We start from the raw sequence: 24,182 nt of genomic DNA on the forward strand, positions 1-24,182 counted from the left end.
TAGGAATGAGAACCCAGGTTCGAAATTTCCCCAAGACACCTGACGAAGGCTGGAGGGTATATCAGGGTTAACAACAAACAAGATGAGGACAAATATCTGACAAATGTAAATAATGTAAATAATGTTAACATTGCTGATGTTGTTGGTCTGTTGTATAGGTCTGTGCAGGCAATCCTAATGTCTGCAAAGAATTGGATTCTTCATGACGACAATGCACCCTGTCACCAAGCTCTCCTCACTCATGAGTTTCTCACCAAGAAGAACATGGTATTGCTTCCACACTGACCCTATTCACCAGATTTAGCATCTGCAGACTTCTGTCTCTTCCCAAAATGAAAATGCAGCTCAACGGTTGCTGTTTTAGTAATGTTGTCAAGATCAAGAGCGAATCACAGAAGGTGCTTGACTTGCTTACAGAAAACAAGTTCTTGGCCAGATTCTAAAAGTGGTAGGAACACTGGCACTGGTGTATTGCTGCACAAGGGGACTATTTTGAAAGAGATGATATTAAAACTTTAGTAAATGAGTTACGTTTCATTAAACATGACTAGTCTGGGAACTTCTTGATACCACCTTGTATATATAAGGGTTTCAAGCTGAGCTTAAACTTGTGATTTTGTTATTTTCATCATCGTCATTTAATGTCCACCTCAAACGATGCTGATTACGATGATGAAAATAACAAAATCACAAGTTTAAGCTCAAAACCATGGGATTCAAAATCTCAAGAATCATTCTTTTATTTTTTTTACTTGTTTCAGTCATTCGACTGTGGCCATGCTGGGGCACCATCTTGTAGGGTTCAGTCAAAAAAAATTGATTCCAGTACTTTTTTTTTCTAAGCTTGTTATTTATTTTATTGGTCTCTTTTGCTGGGCTGCTAAGTTACAAAGACATAAACAAATCAACACCAGTTGTCAGACAGTGGTGGGGGAACAAGCACAACACAAAGGCATACACACACACACATACATACATACATACATACACACACACACACAACAAAGCTTACTTCAGTTTCTATCTACTAAATCTACTCACATGTCTTTGGTTGACCCATGGCTATAGTAGAAGACACTTACCCAAGATTCCACATAGAGGGACTGAGGACAGAACCATGTGGTTGGGGAGCAAACTTCTTACCACACAGCCATGAGTGTGCCCATTAACAATAGGTATTGTAAAGTTGCTTCAGTATGTAAAAGAAAGGAAGAAATGTAAAACAAAAAAAAAGCTTACTGGAAATCTGTATAGATGGAAAGCGCTCACTCTTTGTATCAGGCTTCAGTGGAGTACTTGTGCTTATTGATCGGGTCTGTGCAAGATACAAAAAGACAAGAGTACATTATAAAGATGTTTGTGTGTCAGACACTTATTAAATATAGTGATACTTCGGAGTATGAGTTTAATTTGTTCCATGACCGAGCTCGGTTTACGATTTACTCATTTTACAAATCAATTTTCCCCATTGAAACTAACTAAATAATAATTAATCCGTTCCAGCCCCCCAAACCCACCCCAAAATAACTTTTTAGGAGTTTTAAAACAGAAAAGGTGTAGTTACAAGTAAAATGACAATAAAAAGAGAATGCAAAAGAAATATGTAAACGGTTTTATTAACTGAATTACCTTAAAAATGGAACAATTTGTGCACGAGAAAGACAATAGAAAGGGGTGGAAGAGGATTACTGTTTAGAAGGAGAACCTCCTTCCATTAAGACTTCATGAAGAACAATTTCTGGCATTTTCTCTCTCACTTTGCTTAATTTAGGCTTTTTGGACACAACACACTTTCTTCACTTTTTACACTTGCAGATCATTTCATTAGTGACATATCAAGAGATGTTTGCCTTTTCCTGCCTTTCAAAATGTTACAAAAATGCACCAGAGTAGTGTCATTAAATAAAGCAGCTGCACGAACAATACCTATTTTTTCAGGATGATATTTTTCTACAAATTCAGAAGCATACTGCCTGATCAGCTCCTGTCAAACCTTCCCTCCCATGCCAGCATAAACGATGATGATGATGAATGAAATGATGTAAAACCAGGGTAAGAAAAACAAAAGTTAATACTTGTACCTGTCCAATTAGGCTGCTCTCATCATCAGCAATTAACGTACTTGGCTTCAAACCAAAACCCTGCTTTTGTCCATTGACCACTGCAGAAGCTGGCTTGGACGCTGACTGAGTCGGAAGAGTGATACTAGTATCTGAAGTAAAAACATAAAAAAAAACATTAAAAAAAGGAAGAAAAAAAAGAGACTAGCAGAAATAAAATATTTTGTTTCAAAAATCCAAAGACAAAGAAAAGGGTAAATTTCATTAAGCACTTTAGCATTTACATTGACTATATCAGACCCAAATATTATACCCTTGTTTCATGTTCCAACTCGCCAGATTCAGCCTTTCACACCTACCCTACAAAGTTGTTCTGAAAATAAACAATCACATCTTTGAAATTTCAAAGCTACAATTTGAATATATAAGCATTACATTTGACAGTAATCTGAATGCTATAGGGTTAACATATCATCTCATACACTGACATGATAAACTGTGAAGTGTAGATTAGAATTGATTCCATCCTAATAAATCACTGGTACTGATTTTATCAGTCCCAGAGGGAGAAAAGGCAAAATTTAAATTAAATAAAATGAAGTACTGAGTTAGAAATTTGACTTAGTGGTTCAAAAATTCATGTGCTACATTGAAAAAGGTTTAAAATAAAAATTAAAAAAAGGCAACAGATGGGTGATGAATATCCTGTGTGCAGAGAAATTCTTTTGCAAATTATAGTGCGACTTACAATGCGTTCCTTACCCATGATTTTTAACTGAACTGAATTAAGTTTTGCAAGTGTTTGACTAAACTTGACTATGGGGAAATTTGTGAGTTTGATTTTTCAAAAATCTTTTTTTCTAAGTATCACCATTATAGGTATAATGGATAAATTAAGAAATCAACTCGACATTTGAAGATAATCAAATCAAACTTTCATCACTTTAAGCCATTCACCCAATGAATATTTCAGCAAAATTTGGTGAAAATCTGTTCAGCTGTTTTCCAGTAATTTTGCAAGCACACAGACAAGGACAAATGAATACTATACCCTGCTTTCGCTTACGTGCACAGGGTAACAAAAAAAATATCTGAGAACATGTTCTAAAAAGTATACAAATAAGCATTGGTGTGGCAGTGTGGTTAAGAAGTTGGTTTGCCAATGATATAATTTCAGGTTCAATCCCACTACATGACACCTTGGGCAAGTGTTTCCTATCATAGCTCCAAGCCAATCAAAGCCTTGTAAGTGGATTTGGTGGATGGAAATTGAAAAAGCCCATCATATGTATATAGATGTGTGTGTGTGTACATGGGTGTGCATGCATGTGCACACATCTCTGTCTTGACAGTTGTAAACATATCATCATCATAAAAGCAGTGCCCATTTCAAATCTTACATGGAAACATGTCTGGCCATGGGAGAAGGAAAAAAAAAACCCACTTGGAAAACAGGTAAAAGTTAGCAACAAAAAGAGCATTCATCCAGCCTTAGAAAATCTGCCTCACTGAACTCCCTTTGACCCATGCAAACATGGAAAAATGAACATTAACCATTTAGCTTTCAGATCACTCAGTTAAATATGTGTTTTTACTCAAATTGTTTTGAATTAATCATGCATTATCTTATAGGTTTATGATTTTGATGACATGATTGTTTATTTTTAGAATGACATTGTGGGATAGGTGTAAAGGCTAGATTTGGCCAATATGAATGTAAAACATGTAGAATATTTGGACCAGATGTGGCTGGTTCACATGCTAAAGCGTTAAAAGAGTGGTGATGATCCATGAAGTAAAAGGTGTGTATAAGAAGCTCTGAATTTTTTTTAAATGTCATGTGAATTAATGTATTGAAATTCATTGATTGCATAAAAAAACAAATGGTATGAAACATTGAGTGTAGGTTTGTTTGTTCAGTGCTGATCAAGGGAACAACACTGATGGCTGTGTCCACTTCACCTGGCTGTTACAGTGATCACGTCAGACAGCAAACTCAAAATAACATGATCTGACATACATACATTGCACCTCACACAACCAGATACTGCACTTACAATATAGATCTTGGTAAAAATCACATGATACTGCTTATGGTAACTTACCTGGGGAGACTGATTTAACAAGGGGTACCACTCTCTTGGATAAGTGCTCTCGTAGTTGAGACTGCTTTAAAGGAGAAATGACTGTCACTTGTGGAGTCTCTGCTTCTGGCTGTGCCTTGTTTTCAAGGAGAGTATCAGCCAAACTGGATAGCTTGTTTTCACTGGTTATAAATAGAAACAAGATGAAAATATACATACAAATACCCATGCGAAAAAAAAAGTGCCTACCTCTAACTGTGGAGGGAACCTGTGGAAGAGGTAGGACACAGGAAGACATGGGATGAGGTGGTGAAACATGATCTTTGAACGTTGGATGTTATGGAGGCAATGACAAGTAACCAAGACCTTTGGTGATATGCCATGCTGGTATCACATAACAAGCACCTGTACCGGTGACATGTAAAAAGCACCCATTACACTCTTGGAGTGGTTGGCATTAGGGAGGGTGTCCAGCTGTAGAAACCATGCCAAATCAGATTGAAACCTGGTGCAGCTCTCCGGCTTACCAGTTTCAATCAAACCGTCTAACCCATGCCAGTATGGAAAACAGACACTAAATAATAATGGTTTTAAATTTTGCCACAAGGGCAGCAAGTTTGGGGGAGTGGGTAAATCAATTACATCAATGACAGTGTACGACTGGTACTTATTTTATTAACCTCAAAAGGATGAAAGGCAAAGTTGACCTCAGCAGAATTTGAACTCAGAACATCTTTGCCCAGCGTGATAACGATTCTGCTAGCTCATCACCATGACACTAAATAATAATAATGATGATGACTGCATCAAATGAAACTGTGACTCATTACAGAAAGCTATATGTTTCAGTCTATATAAACTTTTCAAATGAATGAGGTACCAGTTGAATTGATAGAATTTATAGTAAACAATGGAATAGGATGTCTGAGCATACAAGATCTCTAAATATACAAGATAAAGAAATTTAATTCATCATCAAACATCTCTTTTCCATGCTGACATAGGCTGGACAGGCTGACAGGATACAGTGAGTCACAAGGCTGTTCTAAGCGCAAGTGTCAGCTTTGGAATGGTCTTTATTGTTGGATGCCCTTCCTAACACCAACCACTTTACAGAGTGTGCTGGGCAATTTTTATTGTGCCACCAGCATAAGTGAGGTTGCCATGTAACCTGCATGACAGAGAAGTCCCAAGGTGCCATGCAGTTGGACTTAACCCAAAAGGGTGAAGACTCTCTTTGGTCATGAATGATCATGGGATGCATCTAGAAAGTTTCCCTCCAAGGAACAAGTCCCGGCAAGGTTGTTTATGGAAGACCAGCAGTCAACCATGCATACCAGCCTCCCCTCTCAACACCACCGATGTTATTCAAGGGAAAAGCAAAAGCCGATACAACTTGACACCAGTGACGTCAATGAGTGAACTGGAGTAACATGAAATAAAGTGTTTTGCTTGAGAACACAACACAGAGCCCGGTCCAAGAATTGAACTCACTACCTCATGACTGTGAGCCCCACGCTCTAGCCACTGAGTCATGTGCCTTCACTTGAACCCAAGAATTGCGTATATAATTGTGCATGCGTGCTTGAGTTTGCCTCCAGCACCAAAATATACTGTTGCCAAAACAGCTTGGATATCCAGTCAATGCCCAAATGGTCACACCCAACCATCTCAGCCAATGCTTACTACTACTACTGAGAACTGATGTCGTTTTCACTCCTACATCATCAACATCATTTAATGTCTGCCTTCCATTCTCAATTGTTTTGCAAAACATTCAAACAGTAAAAGTCCGAAAAAAAACTAGAGGTCTGCATCAGTAAATAAAAGGTATAACATGCTTACATAACAATATATTATACTGATTTCAAATTTTGGCACAATTTCGTGTGAGTTGGGTAAGTCAGTCGATTACATTTACCCAAGTGTTAGACTGGTACTTATTTTTATCAACCCTGAAAGGTTGAAAGGTAAGGTCGACCTCCATGGAATTTGAACTCAGAACATGAAGACGGGTGAATTGCTACTAAGCATTTTGCCCAGCGTGTTAACAATTCTGCTAGCTGCAGACATTAGTGGGATATATCACACTATTATGAGAAATAATAGAGAGTCTGTTTCGGGTAGGTTTGCTTATCTTTTACTTGTTCAGTCAATGGACTATGGCCATGCTCCAACACTGCTTTGAGTGGTTTAGTTAAACAAATCAAATTCAGCACTTATGTTTAAGCCTGGTGCTTATTCTATTTGGTTTCTTTTTATTAAACTGCTAAGTTGCAGGGATGAAAACAAACAAACAATGGTTGTCAGATGGAGGTGGGGGACAAACACAAAGACACACACACAACAGGCTTCTTAAAGTTTCTATCTACCAAATCCACTCACAAGGCCTTGATCAGCCCAGGGCTATAGTAGAAGACACTTGTCCAAAGTACCACACTGTGGAATTGAACCTGGAACCATGTGGTTGGGAAGCAAACTTTTGACTACACTGCTACAAGCAAAAAAAAAAAAAAGAAAAAAAAGTGAAATAACTTACCCAAGTTTGTAAGGAGAAAGGTTCTTGTAGCTCCAAGCATCTTTCTGATCGTATAAATGTAGGTCTTTCAAATTGTTCTGTACATTTTCAATAACTTTCTTCTGTTCATTGATAATATTGTGGTTTTTGCGGATAACTTGGTAAATGGTATTGCTGCCAGAAGGGCTAAATTTACTGGCAGTGTTGATTTCTTGAAGGGGCATATTACCACTCAGAGATGGTTTTCTACAAACAGAGAAAAGTGTATCAACATGAAGGCAAATACACACATACAAATATATAAATGATGATGATGAGATATATTTATACGGAAACTGCAGCTGGGTCTGTTGATGGGGATATCGAAATAACTGCTGATGGGTCAAAAGATCTGCATCACGAGCTCATTTACCTACAGCTGACTGAGTAGGTAGCTTCCCATCCCAAAGTGCACACAGCTCACTTCTACAATCAGCAAGGGTAGTGTGTATCCAAGAAATATTTTGTTAACTTGCCAAAACAGACTAAGGAATCTGGTGTGACCACTGACCTTGCCAGTTCCTTTCAAGTCATCCATCCTATGCCAGCATAGAAATCGGATGTATGATGATGATGATGACGATGACAATAGTGCTAAGTTAAGTCTTTCTATGAACATGAAAGTAAATAACAGGATAACTGTTCTGCAATATACTTTTCCAAAGGATCCCGAAATCAACAAGATCAAGAGGATTTCAACCCATTATAGCTAAACCAAGTGGTCAGAGGAAAAGACAAAGTGAGAGGCCAATTATTTCTGGTGAGAAATCACATACCAATTATCATAAAAGAAAAGATCTCATTAGTCAAAGTACTTGTCTCTGATATAAAAAAAAAAGGCTTTGATTATAGGTCTGTTCAATTATGGGTTAAACAACAATATTAAAAAAAAAAAAAACTACAAATAATTCTTTCTAATTTTAACACAAGGCCAGCAATTCTGAAAAGAGAGAAACTATAAGATTAACCCCAGTACTTGACAGTTACTTTATTTTAGTGACCCCCACCGAAAGTTGACATATGTGGCTTTTGAACTCGGAATGTAAAGAGTTGGGAGATATGCCACTAAGCTAATGATTCTGCCAGCTTGCTGCCTTAGAACTACAAATAATAAAATATATATAAAGTTACTGATAATTAGCATCAATCACCTCGAGCAGCAGAATGACTATTTTCTAGGGAAGGCAGTGAATTACTAGTGGTCTATCTGCAGCTGTGTTATTGAATGTTCAATGGTGGTAATGAATGGTGCAAATTTGTCAAACCTTAGACAATGAACGAGAAGACTCATTAATCTTCTAGCATTTAAACCAGTTGTATCCAGCCCAAATATTCTATTTTATCTTCAAACAAACCAAATTTATGCTCTCACACCTAACCTATGAGGTAATTCTAAAATTTATTAATCATGTCATCAAAATCTTGAAGCTATGAGATAAAATAAAGAAACCCTTTGGTCATGAATGACCAAGGGATTCCACCTAGAAAGCTCCCTTTCAAGGCACAAGTTAGGCAAGGTTGTTTATGGAAGACCAACAATTACCCCATTCATACCAGCTCAAATTTCATTAAGGTCAACTTTGTTTCATTATTTTATTGTCATTGCAAAGATGAAAGGCAAAGTACTAGCCAGATACTGAATATAAGACAAGATAATTCCTTTACCAGCACCAAATGTAATAGGTTTCTACATTCTTAAGAGTCTCTAACGGTCGATGCATAACTCTAGCTTCAGGGTGTAAAATGGGCAAAAAACAATTCTCTCTTTTAAAAAAAAATGGTGTTCTATAGTTGAGACACAGGCATAGACATGAGATTTTAAACAAGGTCTCTGATCTAAGGGTAGCTTCTTACCCATCCACACTATTAGTTGTAGAGGCCCTGCAAAATATTGTGGGCATTGCTCTTCCTACTCCTGACTATGCTATAAAAAAAAATTAACGAAAGTACAAAAATAAACTTAGAGATATTTTACTTGTTTTTTGTTGAGCGCTGTTTTTGGAAGAGTTCCCATTGTTCATCCAAGACAGTATTAATGTCAGTCAGTCGATTGGAGACAGCCATCAACTGTTGTCGTAGCATATTCATTTTGTCAACACTGGCAGGATCTAATGGCTGTAAACGCAGCATTTTGTGATAGTTGACGTCTCGATGGTACCGGTTCTTAACGCGACATTCTTCCAGGATACCAAACATCTCAAACACAGATAATTTCTCTGCATCAATTTCTTTGTGCACAATCTTTAAAGAGAAAAAGCAGGTAGTAGATAAGAAACTAAAACCAAAGCAACAATTGGAAATATTGATTCACCACACACATTTTCAATTATAATACTGATTTTAAATTCTAGTACAAGGCCAGCAATTTCAAGGGGGGGAGGGGGGTAAGTCGATTACATGGACCCCAGCACTCAACTTGTACTTATTTTACCAACCTCAAAAGGATGAAAGGCAAAGTTGACCTTAGTGGAATAACATGAAAAGGGACACAATGCCGCTAAGCATTTTGCCTAGTGTGCCAATAACTTGTCACATTCTTGACTTGATTGCTGCCTTATTTTCAGTTATAATATTGATGTCATTGTCATCATTTAAGACTCACTTTTCGAAGTTTGCATGGCTTGGATGAAGCTTACTGAGGTGGATTTTGTATGGCTGGATATCCTTCCTGTTACCACCCTCATCTGTTTCCAAGTGAGGTAATATTTTGTCCTGAGCAGATATATCCCAGGAGATTGGAAGCAAAGGGCACCACTTGCATGACAATGACGCTTGCAACTATTACATGATGTCAGGGCAAGAATACAGTAACACACACACACCATTATCATTCAAAGTCTGCTTTCCAAGCTGGAATGGGTTGGAATGGTTTGACTGAGAACCAGCTGGATGCAGAGTTGTGTCAGGCCCACAAACAAAACACACACACACACACACACAAGAGGCTTCTTTCAGTTTTTGCCTACCAAAGCCACTCACAGGGCTTTCATCAGCTTGCAGTTATAGTAGAAGACTCTTGCCCAAGTGCCTTGTAGTAGGACTGAACTTACAGTTATGTGGTTAGGAAGCGAACTATTTAATGACACGGCCACACCCACATCTATTGCTGAAAATTGAATACTGTTCTGTAGTTTCTAAACAAACAAGAAGTCACTTCAGACCAAATTAAGAACATGACAAATTACTGGCCCATCACCAGCATTACATCTTGTCTTTTATGAAAAAGACATAACAATCCTGATCCAATCCATTTTCCAATAAATAGGTGCAATGGATAGGTACAATTTTCTGTCACAAGAAGTGGAAGGACAGTATAATTTACTAGTACGCTTTGTTTTCTCGTCAGGTTGTGGATGTGGGCCATAATACTGCATGGTCAAGTTTTGGCAAAATCAATTACAACAACGTCAGAATAAATGTAAGTAATGAGGTAGTTTAACACCTCAGCTTCCCACTTTAGTTCCACATGGAAAACCTAAATTTTGGCAAGATATTATGCAAAATATCAAGAGCTTCAGAGAGAGAAAAAAATGAATTCAATTTGATTGATCAACTGACCTGAGTAATGTTTTTGATCTCTTTACAGAATCCAGTCATCTGCTCAGTTTTGGCTTTCAGGAAGCGTTTCTCGTCTTCAGTTCCAACAGTTGAGAAGCAAGTCTTTGATCGAACTTTGAGTTCATTCATTTCTTGCTGGAAGTGGTTGATCTATAAATTGGCAAAATAATAAAAAAATAATTACAGGTTTTGTAGATTTTTATCTTACTTTTCTTTTGTATTTTTTTTACTAGTAAACTACTTTTGTCAATTCTGATGGCTATTTAACAGTGACCTCCCCATATTACATTTTACTGGGTTTTTTGAAAGAAAATTACAACAGGTTGGACAGGTTTCAAACTTCTTTGATTATAGATCTACTTCATCAGGATTGAACTGGGGTGAAACAACAGGTTTTTAAACTGTGTTAGATAGATTTTCCATTTATTTATAAGACTACATTTTCCTATATTTTCTGTGGATTTGAACTCTTATCTCAGCTAATTTTTTAAACTAAGGGGAAAAAAAGTAAGAAACCTTGAATTTGTTGAAACATCAATTGGAGTCTGGTGCAGCTCCCCAACTTGCCAGCTCTGGTCAGATCATCCAACCCATGCCAGCAGGGACGATGGACATTAAATGATAATAATGATGATCAACTAGGTCTAAATGATTATATTATAAATCCATCAGAGGAGGAACAGTATCAATGAATTTAGGTACCCTCTCAGATTGGTTGGATTGAATTCACTGATACATCTTTCCTAGCCTGCACATCTTCAAGGAAACAACAGACGTGGAGGAAACAGGTCTAGACCAAAAGCTTACAATAGAGTGAACCCAACAGGTACCTCAGAAGCTGGTGATGATGTTAAACCAGGTGGCATATCAGCCAATACTTGTGCAAAACCAATTAAATGTGTATATGCATGCATCTGTGTGAGTATGTCATTGTGTACGAACATGCATACTCCTCCTATCATCATAACTGTTGTAAGAGGAGCATGATAATTAGAAATCTCTGAGGTCAGAACAGTTCTTTATAATTGGAAAGGGATATAACGATAGCAAGCATAGGTACTACCAGATAAATGTGATGCTTAGGGTACCCTTAATATACAAAAAGATAAGACGATCACAGGCCAGAATACCTTTATCATAGGTCTGTTCAGTCAATGCTACAATTGTCAATGAGAGTCTCTTCAGTGACTTGACTAACTAGATGTAGTAGCCAAGTCTTCCTTAATTCATACTTTGTCTTAAAAAAGAGAATCTCATATTGGATAAGGCTGTCCTATATATAGGGTAGATGGTAAAGACCCCCTTTGGTGAAGAATAACCATGGAATTGCACCTAGAAAGTTCCCCTCTTGGGCACAAGTCTGGGCAAGGTTTTTCATGGAAGACTAGCAGTCAGCCATGCATACCAGCCTCCCCTCTCCACACCACCGATTTTATCCACAGGAAAGGAAAAGGCCAATACAGCTTGGCACCAGTGATGTTGCAACTCATTTCTACAGCTGAGTGAACTGAAGCAATGTGAAATAAAAGTGTCTGGCTGAAGAACACAACACAGCCCGGTCTGGGAATCAAACTCACAACCTTATGACTGAGCCTGATGTTCAAACTTACTGAGCCATGTGCTTTCACTTCAGTCTCTATATATATATATATATATATATACACACACCGAATGTAAAACAACAGAATTGCTAAACCTGGATCATCTTTAATCAAGCATTTTTAATCTTAGGACTGACCTTGGGTTAAACGGCATCAACTATTATCACTACCACTACTACCACCATTCCCATGCAACTGAAGAACACATGTATATTCACCTCTTCCAATATGTTTTTTGTAAATGTGCTGTCAAGAGCTTCACTAGTGCTTGTCTGTGGCTTGCGTTCTACCTCAGTATTTGAAACCATGCCACCAGATTCATTGCGTTTAACAGGTTTTTGAGCACCTAGTCAAAAATAGATCAAAATGAAAATGATGCAAAAAAATATAACAAACAACTTTTAACCAAGATTCACCTTTCACTAGTTTCTTAAACATGAAATACGAAACTAAGTTGATGAAAAAATAATGGTTACTAAACAAAAAAGTACTTCCTGCCCACCTGGGCTATTCTTTTTAAATTCAACTTTTGAACTGCTGATGCTAGTCTGTAGAGTTGTGAGAATTCAAAATTTCAAGAAAAAAATATATATAATAATCATCATCGTTTAATGTCCGCTTTCCATGCTGGCATGGGTTGAACGGTTTGACTGACAGCTGGCAAGCCAGAAGGCTGTACCAGGCTCTTTGTCTGCTCTTTCTTTTTCATGGGAGAGTTGCAGATTTTTTCAATCTCCAGCAGTAGTATTTTCAGGCGGGACTTTTCACTGCTTTTAATTTTTAATTTGTTTGTTTAGGCGATTTGAAACTTTTGTACGCCGTCTCATAAGAACTTTCCTCTCCCTTGAGATTTTGTTCTTGTGTACAGTGGCCTTTCTCTCCGGGACACATTTGTAGCATATGGCTTGCATTACAGACATGAATTGTTGAAGTCTCATGTCGCTATCCAGTGAGGAGAGACATTTAGGCTAGTTTTGTTTGAGGATCTCTTTCTCAATTTGTTTCCAGTTTGCCTTATGGAAGTTCAAATTGGGAAGATTCTGAGAGTTTCTTGTAGGTTGCATGTCCATGGTTTCCTTTGGTCTGTACATAGTCAGCTCTACCATGTTGCGATCCGAGAGTAGCGTCGGTGTCACTTTCACATTATGGATGAGATGCATATTATTTGTGAAGCAGAGATCCAGTATGTTACTCGCCCTGGTTGGTTGGAGTACTATTTGCTCCATGTACAAAGTGTTGATGAGGTTCAGGAGGGACTTCACCTATCCTTGTTCATATTGCGTCATTCCTGGGAGAGAAAGGCCCTCGGGCCATCTGACATTGGGAAGATTGAAGTCTCCCATTAGAAGTACACTTATATGTTGTTCTAATGAGACTAAAACTTCTATTTTTGTAAGACAGTCTTCAAACTTGCCTACATGATTTGGTGCATCGGGAGGGTGATATGTAGCACATATAACCACACTGAGTTGTCTTAAATGTACAATTAGTGTGTCACATACTGAATTTGAGTGTGACAAAAGGACCTGGGGTGTGAGGTCTTCACTGATATACATAGCAACTCCACCTTGACTCCTTTCTTTCCTGTCGGTCCGTAATATAACATACTGTGGTATGTGTATTTCTGAATTTGCTATATCTGGTTTCAGGTGTGTTTCCGTAAGTGCTATGCATAACGCTTGATTGCAAACAACAAGGTCTCTCAAGAAAGGGATTTTTGTCTTGTTACTAAGTGATAACAGTCCTCTGATGTTCAGTAAGAGCACCGATGTGATGTGTGTGTTGTTGCAAATGGTGCCCACCTTAGGTCTATTTGCTGTGGTGATCTTGTGTATTGGGGATAGTCCCATCTGTGAGATTGTAGCCAGGTTAGTTGCTGTACCATCTTTTGTGCCATGCACAAAAAAGATTGTTGTTCAGCAGCTGCCCTTTCAACATGTTGATAGGTCTGGTCCGTAGCACGCACTATATCTGCGTACCTCCATTTTGGGGCAGGTGGTGCGTAGTCCTTTCCTTTTGGCAGGTGGTTTCTGCCCTGTTTCATGTTTATGTGGCGGGGTCTCTGGTGTGCAAAACGGCAGCCTGCACCTTCCTCTCCATACCAGCAGACACCTTTCAAATAGAATTTGCATATTCGTGTGTGCTGTCTCCATCTATCCTTTTTGTTATATGGGTAGTCAGTTTTGCTTCTTTCTTTGGCTGTTTCATCTTTTGTTTTTGTTTTAGTTTTTTCTGCTTTTAATTGTTCTTTTTTGGCTCTTTCACCTCCATGGTTTTTCATTTTGACGGTGGTAGGCGCATTTGCACTTGGGTTTGCATTTGGGTTTAATTTCCGGGCAGGTTTCTCACTTGAATCTTCTGTTTTCTTGAGTGTCTACCAAGTAGGAGTGACATCTTTCATCTGTATCCGTGCCTCCATCCTTGTCATCTTTGCTGTGTCCATTATCAAAGATGGCATCAAGAGTACTGATATGGGATCGTATGAGAGCATAGGAGCATGTAAACTCCTGCTTCTTTCATTCTATCTGTGCTAATGTTCTGGTGTAACCATTACTCTTCAGCGCAGCAGTGATTATGTTGCTTGGGTTACCGCCTTCAACACAGCGCCAGGTTCTCAAAAACAATGCCAATTCCATGCTCTTCCAAGTTCTGAATATTTTTGTGGATAATTTATTTATTTATCTATCTATTTATTGAATTCATAAAAATCTAATAAGTAAATACACTAAAAAGACCTATAATAAAAATCAAAAAAGTACAAAGTAATAAATATTAAAATAATAAAAATGACTACACATGCTTCATAACCATATTTTCAAATAGAAAATAAAATAAAAATCAAATCAATTGAAAATCAATTCTATTCAAAAATATAGCTAATCTTCAGGTCAAAATAAATAAAAGAAAAACACTTAACAATATTACTGAAAATAAATGCAATACTTATTTTATCGAAGCTTTAGTGTGAGTAGAATATCAGTAGGAATGCTTAATTCTGAAGAGGGGTTGCAACGTTGTTTTGTCAATCATAGAACAAAATTAGAGGTAAAACAAGATTATGTGACTTATCTATGGCAAATTACAATGGCTCAGTTAAGTATTTTAATTTTAACAGCCTTTGTGATTCACACAGAAATCAATACTAATGCAACAAGAGATCTGTAGTCCTCCAACTAAACTTAGGCAGCCTCGAGAATACGCAGCAAAGTCCTTCTCAAATCACAATCTATTATCTTGAAAAAGGAAAAGAGCATATTCAATAATGTAGTTCTAATTACACTATATCTTGAATAAATCCATGGTGGTCACAGGTTGAACGCCTTTATCATCGGTCTGCTCAATCATTTGATAAGTGCTGACATCTATATAACTGAGTATGCCCTAAGAGGTGATGTCCTAATATGGTTTCATCTAATGACTGAAACTAGTGAAAACAAAAAAAAGATTTCGTCAGAAGTACAAACAAAAGCTAAATGATTCAAATTGTGATTAAATTAAACTTCAATCTGTTAATTACCATACAACAAAGAGTATGATATATCTATTTGTGGAAACAAAATGCTTAACTTTCTGTATCCCATGCTAGCTGGCATGAATTAAATGGTTTGAAAGGATCACACGGGTTTAAAGGATTGTGTTGTGCCTCAATGTCTCTTTTCACATGGTTTCTATGGTTGGATGTTATTCCTAATTCCAGTCATTTTACAAAGTGTACTCGGTGCTTTTTTTCATGTCACCAGCACTAGTAAGGTTGCTGAGTAGCTCATAAAACACAACCTCTTGACAGAATGGAATGGTATTGAGGGAGAAAGCTTATTTCAGGTGTTGAGAAACAAGTGTATGGCAGAGGTAGAATAGGTGTCTCTTGCTGCAGAAGAGATACCGGGCTACTCTGACAGGAAAAGAAGAGTAGATGATGATGACAGCAGCAACAGTGGTGGTGGTGGTGGTGGTGGTGTGTGTATGCTAGAAGTGGTTTTCCATCTATTAAAGGCCATATCTCAGTAAAATAAAGTGTGGTTGGCTTGAACAAATAATGCCTTTTTTGTAGGGCTAAGTTTCAATGCTAAGGAATCCATAATGAACTTGACAAACACAACAAAAGAAAGGAGAGAGAGGGAAAGATAAAAGCAGGCAAACAGATAGACAGAGAGAGCTTTGCTGAAGACCAACCTGAAGCAGACCTCATTACATTGTTCTGAGGTACAAGAGGTTTTGTAGGAGTGGTTGATTGTGCAGGTAATGACACTTCAAACTTGGCTGGTTGCTTGGGCTGTGCTGACACACCACTAGTATCAGGTTTGTTAACTGTTGTAGCCGGAGGTGGTGTAGCTTTAGCTCCAAAACCGAAACCATGTCCAGGTGAACTGATGGTTGTGGCCGCAGAAAATTCAGGCTGATTGGATCCGATGTTTGAAGATGCCGCCCCAAATAATGAAGGTTTGTTATTTTCTGGAAGGGTACTTGCTCCAAATAGTATTGGCTTCTCATTATTAGATTCTAATGAACAAAAAAAAGGTTTTGCTGAAATCAATAAGAGTTCAAAGTGGTATAAATGATAAATGTAAAACAAAGAAACAAGACAATTAAAAAACAAATAAAACAAACAGAAAGGTAATGCACAGTAGATATGGCTGTGTAGTAAAGAAATTCACATTCCACAACCATGAGATTGTGAGTTCAATCCCACATCATGTTGGCTTTCATAAAGGTCTTTTTCCACAGCATCAGGTTAACCAATCAATACATAGAGAGGTGAAATTGATAGATGGACAAATATGCAGGAATGTCATATATGGATGTGTGTGTGTGTGTGCATGAGTATACCCAAAATTATATGATGGAAAATATTTAGCTTTGTGATCTGTTATAACAACCACAACTGGAGATATACTGGGACAGTGAGATAGATTTACACACAAAATCCTTGACCACATTCAGAAAAAGAGCACCTGATTGACTGGCATAAAATCACTCAGATGTTCTCAGCCTAAGGCTTACAGTCATGCTGTCACCTTTCTCTGTCTTTTCTACTACAGATATACCAATGATTTTCCAGGAACTGGTTTGACACCTCCATTAATCTGGAGAAATCATGAGGAGGCCACCAGTCTACAACACTACATGATCACAGGTGACATCAGGTGTACCAAGTGTTTACATGCATTATTTTACACTGGACTTGTGAGTGATGATAAAAAAATTTTAAGAGATCTTCTATGTATTAGCTTAGGCTACTACAGGTAAGATAACTGAGAGCATTAGTGACAGTGTCAAGCACAAACACCAATTGATATCAATTTAAGATTAAGTTGGACTGTTGAGAAAAATGGACCGTAACTGTAGTTACATGACATAATTAGTAATTAATGCATAATTAGTAGGACCAGCAAAATGGTTCATCTGTCAAGGCTTTAGAACCAAGGACACTGAAAAATTAATGATGTGCATGTGTAACTATAATGGCTCCTATTTCTCAGTGATAGTTGGACTCCTACCATAACCAGCTTCTTAACCCTGAGGAGATGACAGGGCTGATCTATTGGTCAAAAAGTTGAATGAAGAAGATTGTATTAGTTCATACAATTTCATACAGGAATATATATAGTTTTATATATGTAAAGTAAGTACTTCATTTTTTATAATTCTTTAAAAAAATAAATGCATGCTTTCTGTAGGGCTTGTGAAAAGGGCTCTGTCTTCTTGGCACTCAAACTCTAAATGAGGATCTGTCTCCTAGAATGAAGTAGCCATCGCCAAGACACTTTTAACAAGAGGTCTGCCCCAGTCAGAGATGATTTGGGAGTCAATCAACTAAACTAGATATATAATGAACCAATGAGGGAGATCCTATGTGGTCGCTTGATCTCCTGGGAATAGCAGCCAATATATTTCAAATCACACCACACCATCTTAGAAGGCAGAGCACATTGGAAAATGTGCTCTTAGACATATAAGATCAATTGGTCATGGCTAGAATATTGGATAATAGACCTGCTAAACAACAACAAACACCATCAGAGATAAATTTATGGAAGAGCATGAAGGTAAAGCTATAATGCAAAACTTACTGTTATTGGAAGCTGGGTTAAACATGGGTACAGTTGAGGTTGGAGCAGGAGCTGATGTTGTAGCTGCAGCTGGGGCTTGCATGAATGGCTGAGCAGAAAATGAGAAAGAATTTGGTGCTGATGTACCAGCTAGAGGTTTAATTTCTGCTACAGAACTGGTGCTGCTAACGGCAGATGCATCTGGGCCTGAACTAGTTTTGAATTCTGGTGAAGGTGTTGGTAATATACCTTGAGATTGCTGTGGCTGCAGCCCAAATGTTGTAGTAGTAGAAGAACTCCCAGTGAAACCGAATAGGCTTGGCTTTGACTGTCCAAACTGGGTCTGGTTCAAGCCCTGTCCTGCAGTGGAAGCACTAGTTGATGTTGACCCTACGTTAGGCTGCTGACCCATGAGTGGTGGGCCAGACGAATTTCCAAAGACATTAGTACCTAGAACTAACAAGTAGAAATTTGCATAAAATAAATATCAAAAAAAAAAATTCAACACTGGAATTACCTTGACAAACACTTATCAAATTTAAATATCTTATATAATAATGCATGCACATACATACATGTACACACATATAAATGATGATGATGACAAGTTGACATAGTATATAGTGTAAACATTCAAAAATCACCATTATCTTTCTAAATCCTGCTGCAGTTTACATGGAATTTTAGGTTCTCCAAAGTCATCTTGGTGTATACATTGACCTACCTTTTTTTGGCTGTCTGAAAAATTTGGCTTTTATACCAGAAAATATTGTATTAAAGAAAGAAAGTTTTATATAATCAGTGGAAAGATTAAATGAAAAAATAATCTGAAATCATTAGTGGTTAGGTTCAAATACTGTAATAGCTGAGAAAAAAAAAGGAGTAATTGCATAACATTAAGAAGCCTTAGGTTAAAAAATAACTCCTTCCTTGTCATCAGAGCATCAAATCTCACAGTAATAAAACTGATAAAGCATGTTCAAGTCTTGATTTGACTTGCTGTTGTTATATCAGCTTCACTACAAAACAAAAACAAGTTCCACAGAGGCTAATTTTTGCAAAAGGAAAGTGTTGCAGATGAAATCATAGAAGCTTCTTACATATTTGAGGACGCAATCCTGACGGGTTCAGTGCTTCACATGGAGCAGTTATGTTGACAGCTGCCTTGTGTTTGTAAACCATGAAGAATGGGACTAAAACACCATCTGTAGACAGCATCATCATCACAGGGAAAGGTCCTATCTCTGCCTCATCTGAAAAATATTTAGTGATAAAATGAATTAATATTGGATTGTAAATTAGACAACAGAAATGCAATTTAAGCACTACCAATAAAATGAGGTTTCAGTATATGAAAGGTCTGTTCTGCAATAACAGTTTACATATAATCAAGATAATAATTGGTCAGTTTTCCAACCATAGATCACAAATTGTGATGGCATTGACTAGTCAAATCTCCAATTAAATACCATATTCAGTAACAGCTGCAACTGCTAAGTCCTACAATCATGCACTAACTCAAGTTAAGATATATTGTCTGATCAGAGTTAGCTACTCCTGTATTTTCTAAGTTTCATAACAGGATATATTTTCTATTATATATGACTATGCTACTTCACAGGTTTATAGAACTCTTTTGATATTTGTCTAATAAGCAGCAGATAAATCTGTGCCTTCCAATCTTTTAAGGATGGTACACTTTTGTATCACTAAAAACAGGGCTATAAATACACTTTTTGTTCTAATATTGAATTTTCGTTTTCATGAACCAAAGATATTCAATAACTAAGGACTATACAAGGCTCTTCAATGTCAATACTCATTCCTTGAATAGATTTTGGAGTTTTACAGATTTATAATGCTCCAGAAACAATCTGATGTCTATGAATTAAGAGAATAATATTTTATTCTAAAAGGTTAGATAAATACTAAGATGTTCCAGTAATGATTCTATTACTGGCACAATAAACTTCTCATTAGTTACCCATAGACAACCTTTCTCCTGACTTCAGAGAGCAAATCAAGATTATGTATTAGCTTGTTCTCAATTACTTTTGTTTAACCTGACAGGAGTGGATATGTATACCTACACTATAATGTTAGACACATCACTCATTCATTAATGCATGTACAATATAGTTATAATGCAATTACTACAGCTTCTTGTATATATGCATATGTGATAAATTCAATAGTAACTTCTGTAAAGTATAGCACTTACTAATGGTTATCCGTTTTTGGTTTGAATAGTCAATTGCGAGCCCAACAGGAAAACTATCACATTTCTCTGCTGTTAAGGGAACTTCAGCACGTGCACTATCTTCTAGCATGCAATGGTCCCAAGATTTCTAGAAAAGGGTAAGAGAATGAGATTGTTTTAAAGACATACAACAGGAAGTTAAAAATACTTTTAGACAAAAACTATTCACTATAATCTTTAACAATAATAATTTCCTATAGTGACAAAACTTATACAAATGTATAAGGGAGGAAAACAGTTGACTGAATTGATACTAGCACATGGCTTACACATATTTCAGCAAAGCAAGGGAACAAGAAAAGAACATTACAAAAGTAACACACAGAAAAGTTCTGATGTGCCTTACACACACAACAACAGGGGTAATAATCTCTCACACTGATATAAAGTCACAAATTTGTGAGGGAGATGGCAATAAACTGATTGATATTTATTTTATCAACCTGGTAGGAGAAAAGCAATGTCACCAGTTTGAATTTTAAATGTAGACTGTCAGGTTTTAATACAGTGAATGGATCTGGTGATCTACTATTTCTTTTATTCCTTCTTTCACCAGTGAGGGAAACCAGTTCATGGATATTAATTTTTTTCACACCAACTGTTATAGGAACAAGAGGGAGATACTTACTTCTGTATCTAAGTTTCTGGCAATAATAGCAGCTTCTAAAGAATTGCTTGAAGCCAAAACAACCATGTCCCTAGTGACAAAAAGGAAAAATGAAATTTGAAGATTAAAAATACAAACACCATCAGTCAACATGCATTTTTTCATGTCAATATGGGCTGGTCAATGACAGTATCTGGCGAGCTGCACCCAATTTCAGTGTCACTTTGGAATGGTTTCTACAGTTGGATGCCCTTCCTAATACCAACCACTTTACAGTGTGTACTGAGTACTTTTCTCCTGTCACTGGCACTCATGAGATTGCCAAGTGACTTGCAAGACAAAGGGAAATTTTGTCAGTTCCACAAAGCATTTCTGTTACTGGTACCACATAAAAAAAGCACCTAGTCTACTTTGTAAAAAAGTTGGCATTAGGAAGGGTACCCAGTCATAAAAACCATGGCAAACGAGACCTTGCTGATGTTACGTAAAAAGCACCTAACCTACTCTGTAAAGTACTTGGCATTAGGAAAGGCATCCAGCTGTAAAATACATGCCAAAACAGACAGTTGAACTTGGTCTGACAGGAGCTGGCTCGCTAGAGGACTGCACTATCCAACCCATGCCAGCATAAAAGATGGGCTTTAAATGATGATGATGATCAGAGTTCTATATTAAAGATCTGTATAAGCACTTATTGACCTAACAAAGTTTGTAGAAAATATTTCACGTTTGTTACAGATTCATAAAAGCTAAGTGAACTGAAGCCATGTAGAATAAACCAATCTGTCCTAAAGCAATAAAATACCTGCAGCATATCCAAAACCATGAACTCGTGAGCCCTTCCTAATGCCAACCACTTTACAGAGTGGACTGAGTGCTTTTTACGTGGCACCAGCACCAATGAGGTCTGTTTTGGTATGGGTTTTATGGCTGGATACCCTTCCTAATGTCAATCACTTTACAAAGTAGACTCAGTCACCGTCATGTTAAATTCACTTTACTTACTGGTACAGGTGAGATGGGCCATCGAATCTGAATCAGTTCTTATTCGAGGCTACACAACACTCCAAGTAAGGTTGGAGGGCCACATCTTGTTCATACATTTTGTTTTTACAAAGTCGAATGCTCTAACATTAACCACTTTACAGAGAGCAACAGGTGCATTTTATTATAGCATCAGTACTAGAGAATTTATAAGGTCCTCAGCAAAACTAAAGGCTCATTTCAACCCCATATTCTTCATTCCAACCACTCTACTAAATACACCAGTACTAATGGTGTTGCCTTGTAATCCATAAAGTGAAAACGTCTTCATTACATCCAATACCAAGGTGGTGGTTAGAAGACTGGATATTGTCAGAAGATGAACTAGGGTGAGAGGGTCAAAGTAGCCAGAGTGTGAGAAGAGAGAAACTGAGTGACTGGGATGAGAGGATAGTAGACAGAAATAGCAGACTATAATGCAACAGAGAGAGAGAGAGAGAGCAAATGATAGATACTAGTAGAGAGGGGTAATGGCTGGAGTGATGCAAGAGGGAGTGAAACGTAACAATGCAGAAGGGTAACAGTGGAGCTTATCAGATCTGATGCAATACGTTGTTATGCAGGCACTGTAAAGGGAGGGAGGTAAAAAAGTGATGAGAACGATGATAGTGGTGGTAGAGGATTGAATATGGACAGATTGAATCAATGGCATCTCTTGTTACACAGTAACATGGTATGGTGAAGAGGAGATATGATGAATAAGAGAAAGAGAGTGTGATAGAGATAAGAGGGTATCAAAGTGATGAGAGGCAGGTGGCACCCATTAACACTATAATGTAGAGAGACCCAAATGTAGATATATTATACGTCCTGGCCTCCACCACCATCACTACAACTATTACTACCACTATCATTTTAACAGTCATTACAACATGCTTGCAAGATTTCCAGCACCATTACAATCCTTTGTCACCTCCTTTAATAGGTTCAGTCTCTTGAGAAGTCTTCACCACTTCTCATGACTTCTTAAGTTTCCCTTTTCCACAGCTTTCATCCACTTTGAATGGTTGGTACTGTAGTGAGACATTGTTAAACTATTTTTTCACTGGGGTGTGAGTTAGTTACGCTCAAACAGATGCTAATAAGGTAGGATTGGCATTGTACGGATTTGAGCAACAACTTCTGCCCAGGGCTAGAATACACCTTCAGGTAAAAAGTTAGTCCAGTTGCTGCTAGTGCGCTCGATGGTCAACCATGTTGCTTTAAAGCTCTTCATTCTGTCAGCTTCATCTAAAACATGGAAAGTGATATATTTTGCTTCCTTACTGTTTTATTTCCAGAATGATTGACAAATTATTTAAGCTATCCTGAGCAACTTTGTTTCTTCTTTAACAAGTTCTTCACTCGACATTCCAATTATTGCTTCAAAGAGTTTATTTAATCAGTATTTCTGGCTTGCAGAATTTTGTCCTTTTAGCAATACTAGCATCCAAATTATGGAATCAATATTCATATTTATATTTGTGGCAGCTGAATCCAGTGAAATATATAGTAAGTGAAACCTGATCCATTCATGTTTTTCACTACTGTTAACAAAGAAATATTTAATCTAAATTGGTTATATGAATAGAAAATGAGGACTATATTTTTTTTTCATTTTTAAGCCTATATGATGCAAAAGATGTTTAATCCTTTTAAAGGCAAACCGTCTTTGACTGACCTTGGTTCTGTGATTCAACTTTCTATTTCAAAGTGATGTAAGTTAAAGCCTTCCGTCAAAATTTCAAGTTAATTAACCAGTTTAATAACAACAAAGTTAATTCACTGAATTCTTCATTTTTTGAAAAATTAATTCCAACAAAGATAATGCATTTCAACAGAAGTATGATAACGAAAGGGTTAATCTAGACTACAGCTAACAGCACCTAATCCTACATTTGTAGATTTGACAACAAAAACACACATATTCAAACTTAATCCATAAAACTTTAAGAGAAATTCAGCACTTACCAGCCAATAATAAGTTCTAAATTATATTTATTGTCTCGATCTCCAGAGCCAAAACAAGGGTCTCTAAAATTTATAAAACTAGGATCTCCAGCTTTCTGAAAGTGAGAAAAAGAATATCACATATAAATAAATAAATATATATATATATATATATATATATATAATTATGTGTATTTCTTCTATCTTAATGAATAAAAATTCTTCTGATAGAATAAATGGGTTAATAGAACCAATGTAGCAAAGAACACAAAATAACTGTGGTTAGCTCCTGTTTTTAAGGCAGGAACTCCTTGAAATTTTGGGTATTTGAGTATATTTAAGAATTTAAGGATTGGAGAAATGAATCAAGTCATAACCTTATACATCTATTGTTTTCATAATCGGTCATAATGTCTTACGTTTAAGATGATT

The 24,182-nt window shown here is 37.0% G+C and overlaps 1 protein-coding gene across 5 annotated transcripts in view; it reads right to left on the reverse strand.

Annotated features, from left to right (window-relative positions):
• LOC106883850 (nuclear pore complex protein Nup214) overlaps nucleotides 1-24,182 on the reverse strand; it is a 64,996-nt gene that overhangs the window by 21,643 nt on the left and 19,171 nt on the right. For 4 of the 5 annotated variants that reach the window (XR_001411166.2, XM_052970044.1, XM_052970045.1 and 1 more), the window contains exons 7-19: nucleotides 23,772-23,866; nucleotides 20,799-20,868; nucleotides 20,132-20,258; nucleotides 19,011-19,163; nucleotides 17,932-18,366; nucleotides 16,034-16,384; nucleotides 12,079-12,206; nucleotides 10,260-10,409; nucleotides 8,677-8,942; nucleotides 6,684-6,908; nucleotides 4,166-4,326; nucleotides 2,082-2,212; nucleotides 1,240-1,315 (exon numbers count right to left, since the gene is read on the reverse strand). Coding sequence is in view for 4 of the 5 variants with exons in the window: in XM_052970044.1 (XP_052826004.1) it covers nucleotides 1,240-1,315; nucleotides 2,082-2,212; nucleotides 4,166-4,326; nucleotides 6,684-6,908; nucleotides 8,677-8,942; nucleotides 10,260-10,409; nucleotides 12,079-12,206; nucleotides 16,034-16,384; nucleotides 17,932-18,366; nucleotides 19,011-19,163; nucleotides 20,132-20,258; nucleotides 20,799-20,868; nucleotides 23,772-23,866 (2,368 nt within the window). In the remaining variant the exon portion in view is untranslated. The remainder of the gene's footprint in view (nucleotides 1-1,239; nucleotides 1,316-2,081; nucleotides 2,213-4,165; nucleotides 4,327-6,683; nucleotides 6,909-8,676; nucleotides 8,943-10,259; nucleotides 10,410-12,078; nucleotides 12,207-16,033; nucleotides 16,385-17,931; nucleotides 18,367-19,010; nucleotides 19,164-20,131; nucleotides 20,259-20,798; nucleotides 20,869-23,771; nucleotides 23,867-24,182) is intronic. The other variant, XM_014934990.2, reaches the window with a different exon arrangement.

The sequence above is a fragment of the Octopus bimaculoides genome, chromosome 8 (genome assembly GCF_001194135.2).
Source record: "Octopus bimaculoides isolate UCB-OBI-ISO-001 chromosome 8, ASM119413v2, whole genome shotgun sequence".
In the NCBI taxonomy this organism is placed as follows: domain Eukaryota; kingdom Metazoa; phylum Mollusca; class Cephalopoda; order Octopoda; family Octopodidae; genus Octopus; species Octopus bimaculoides.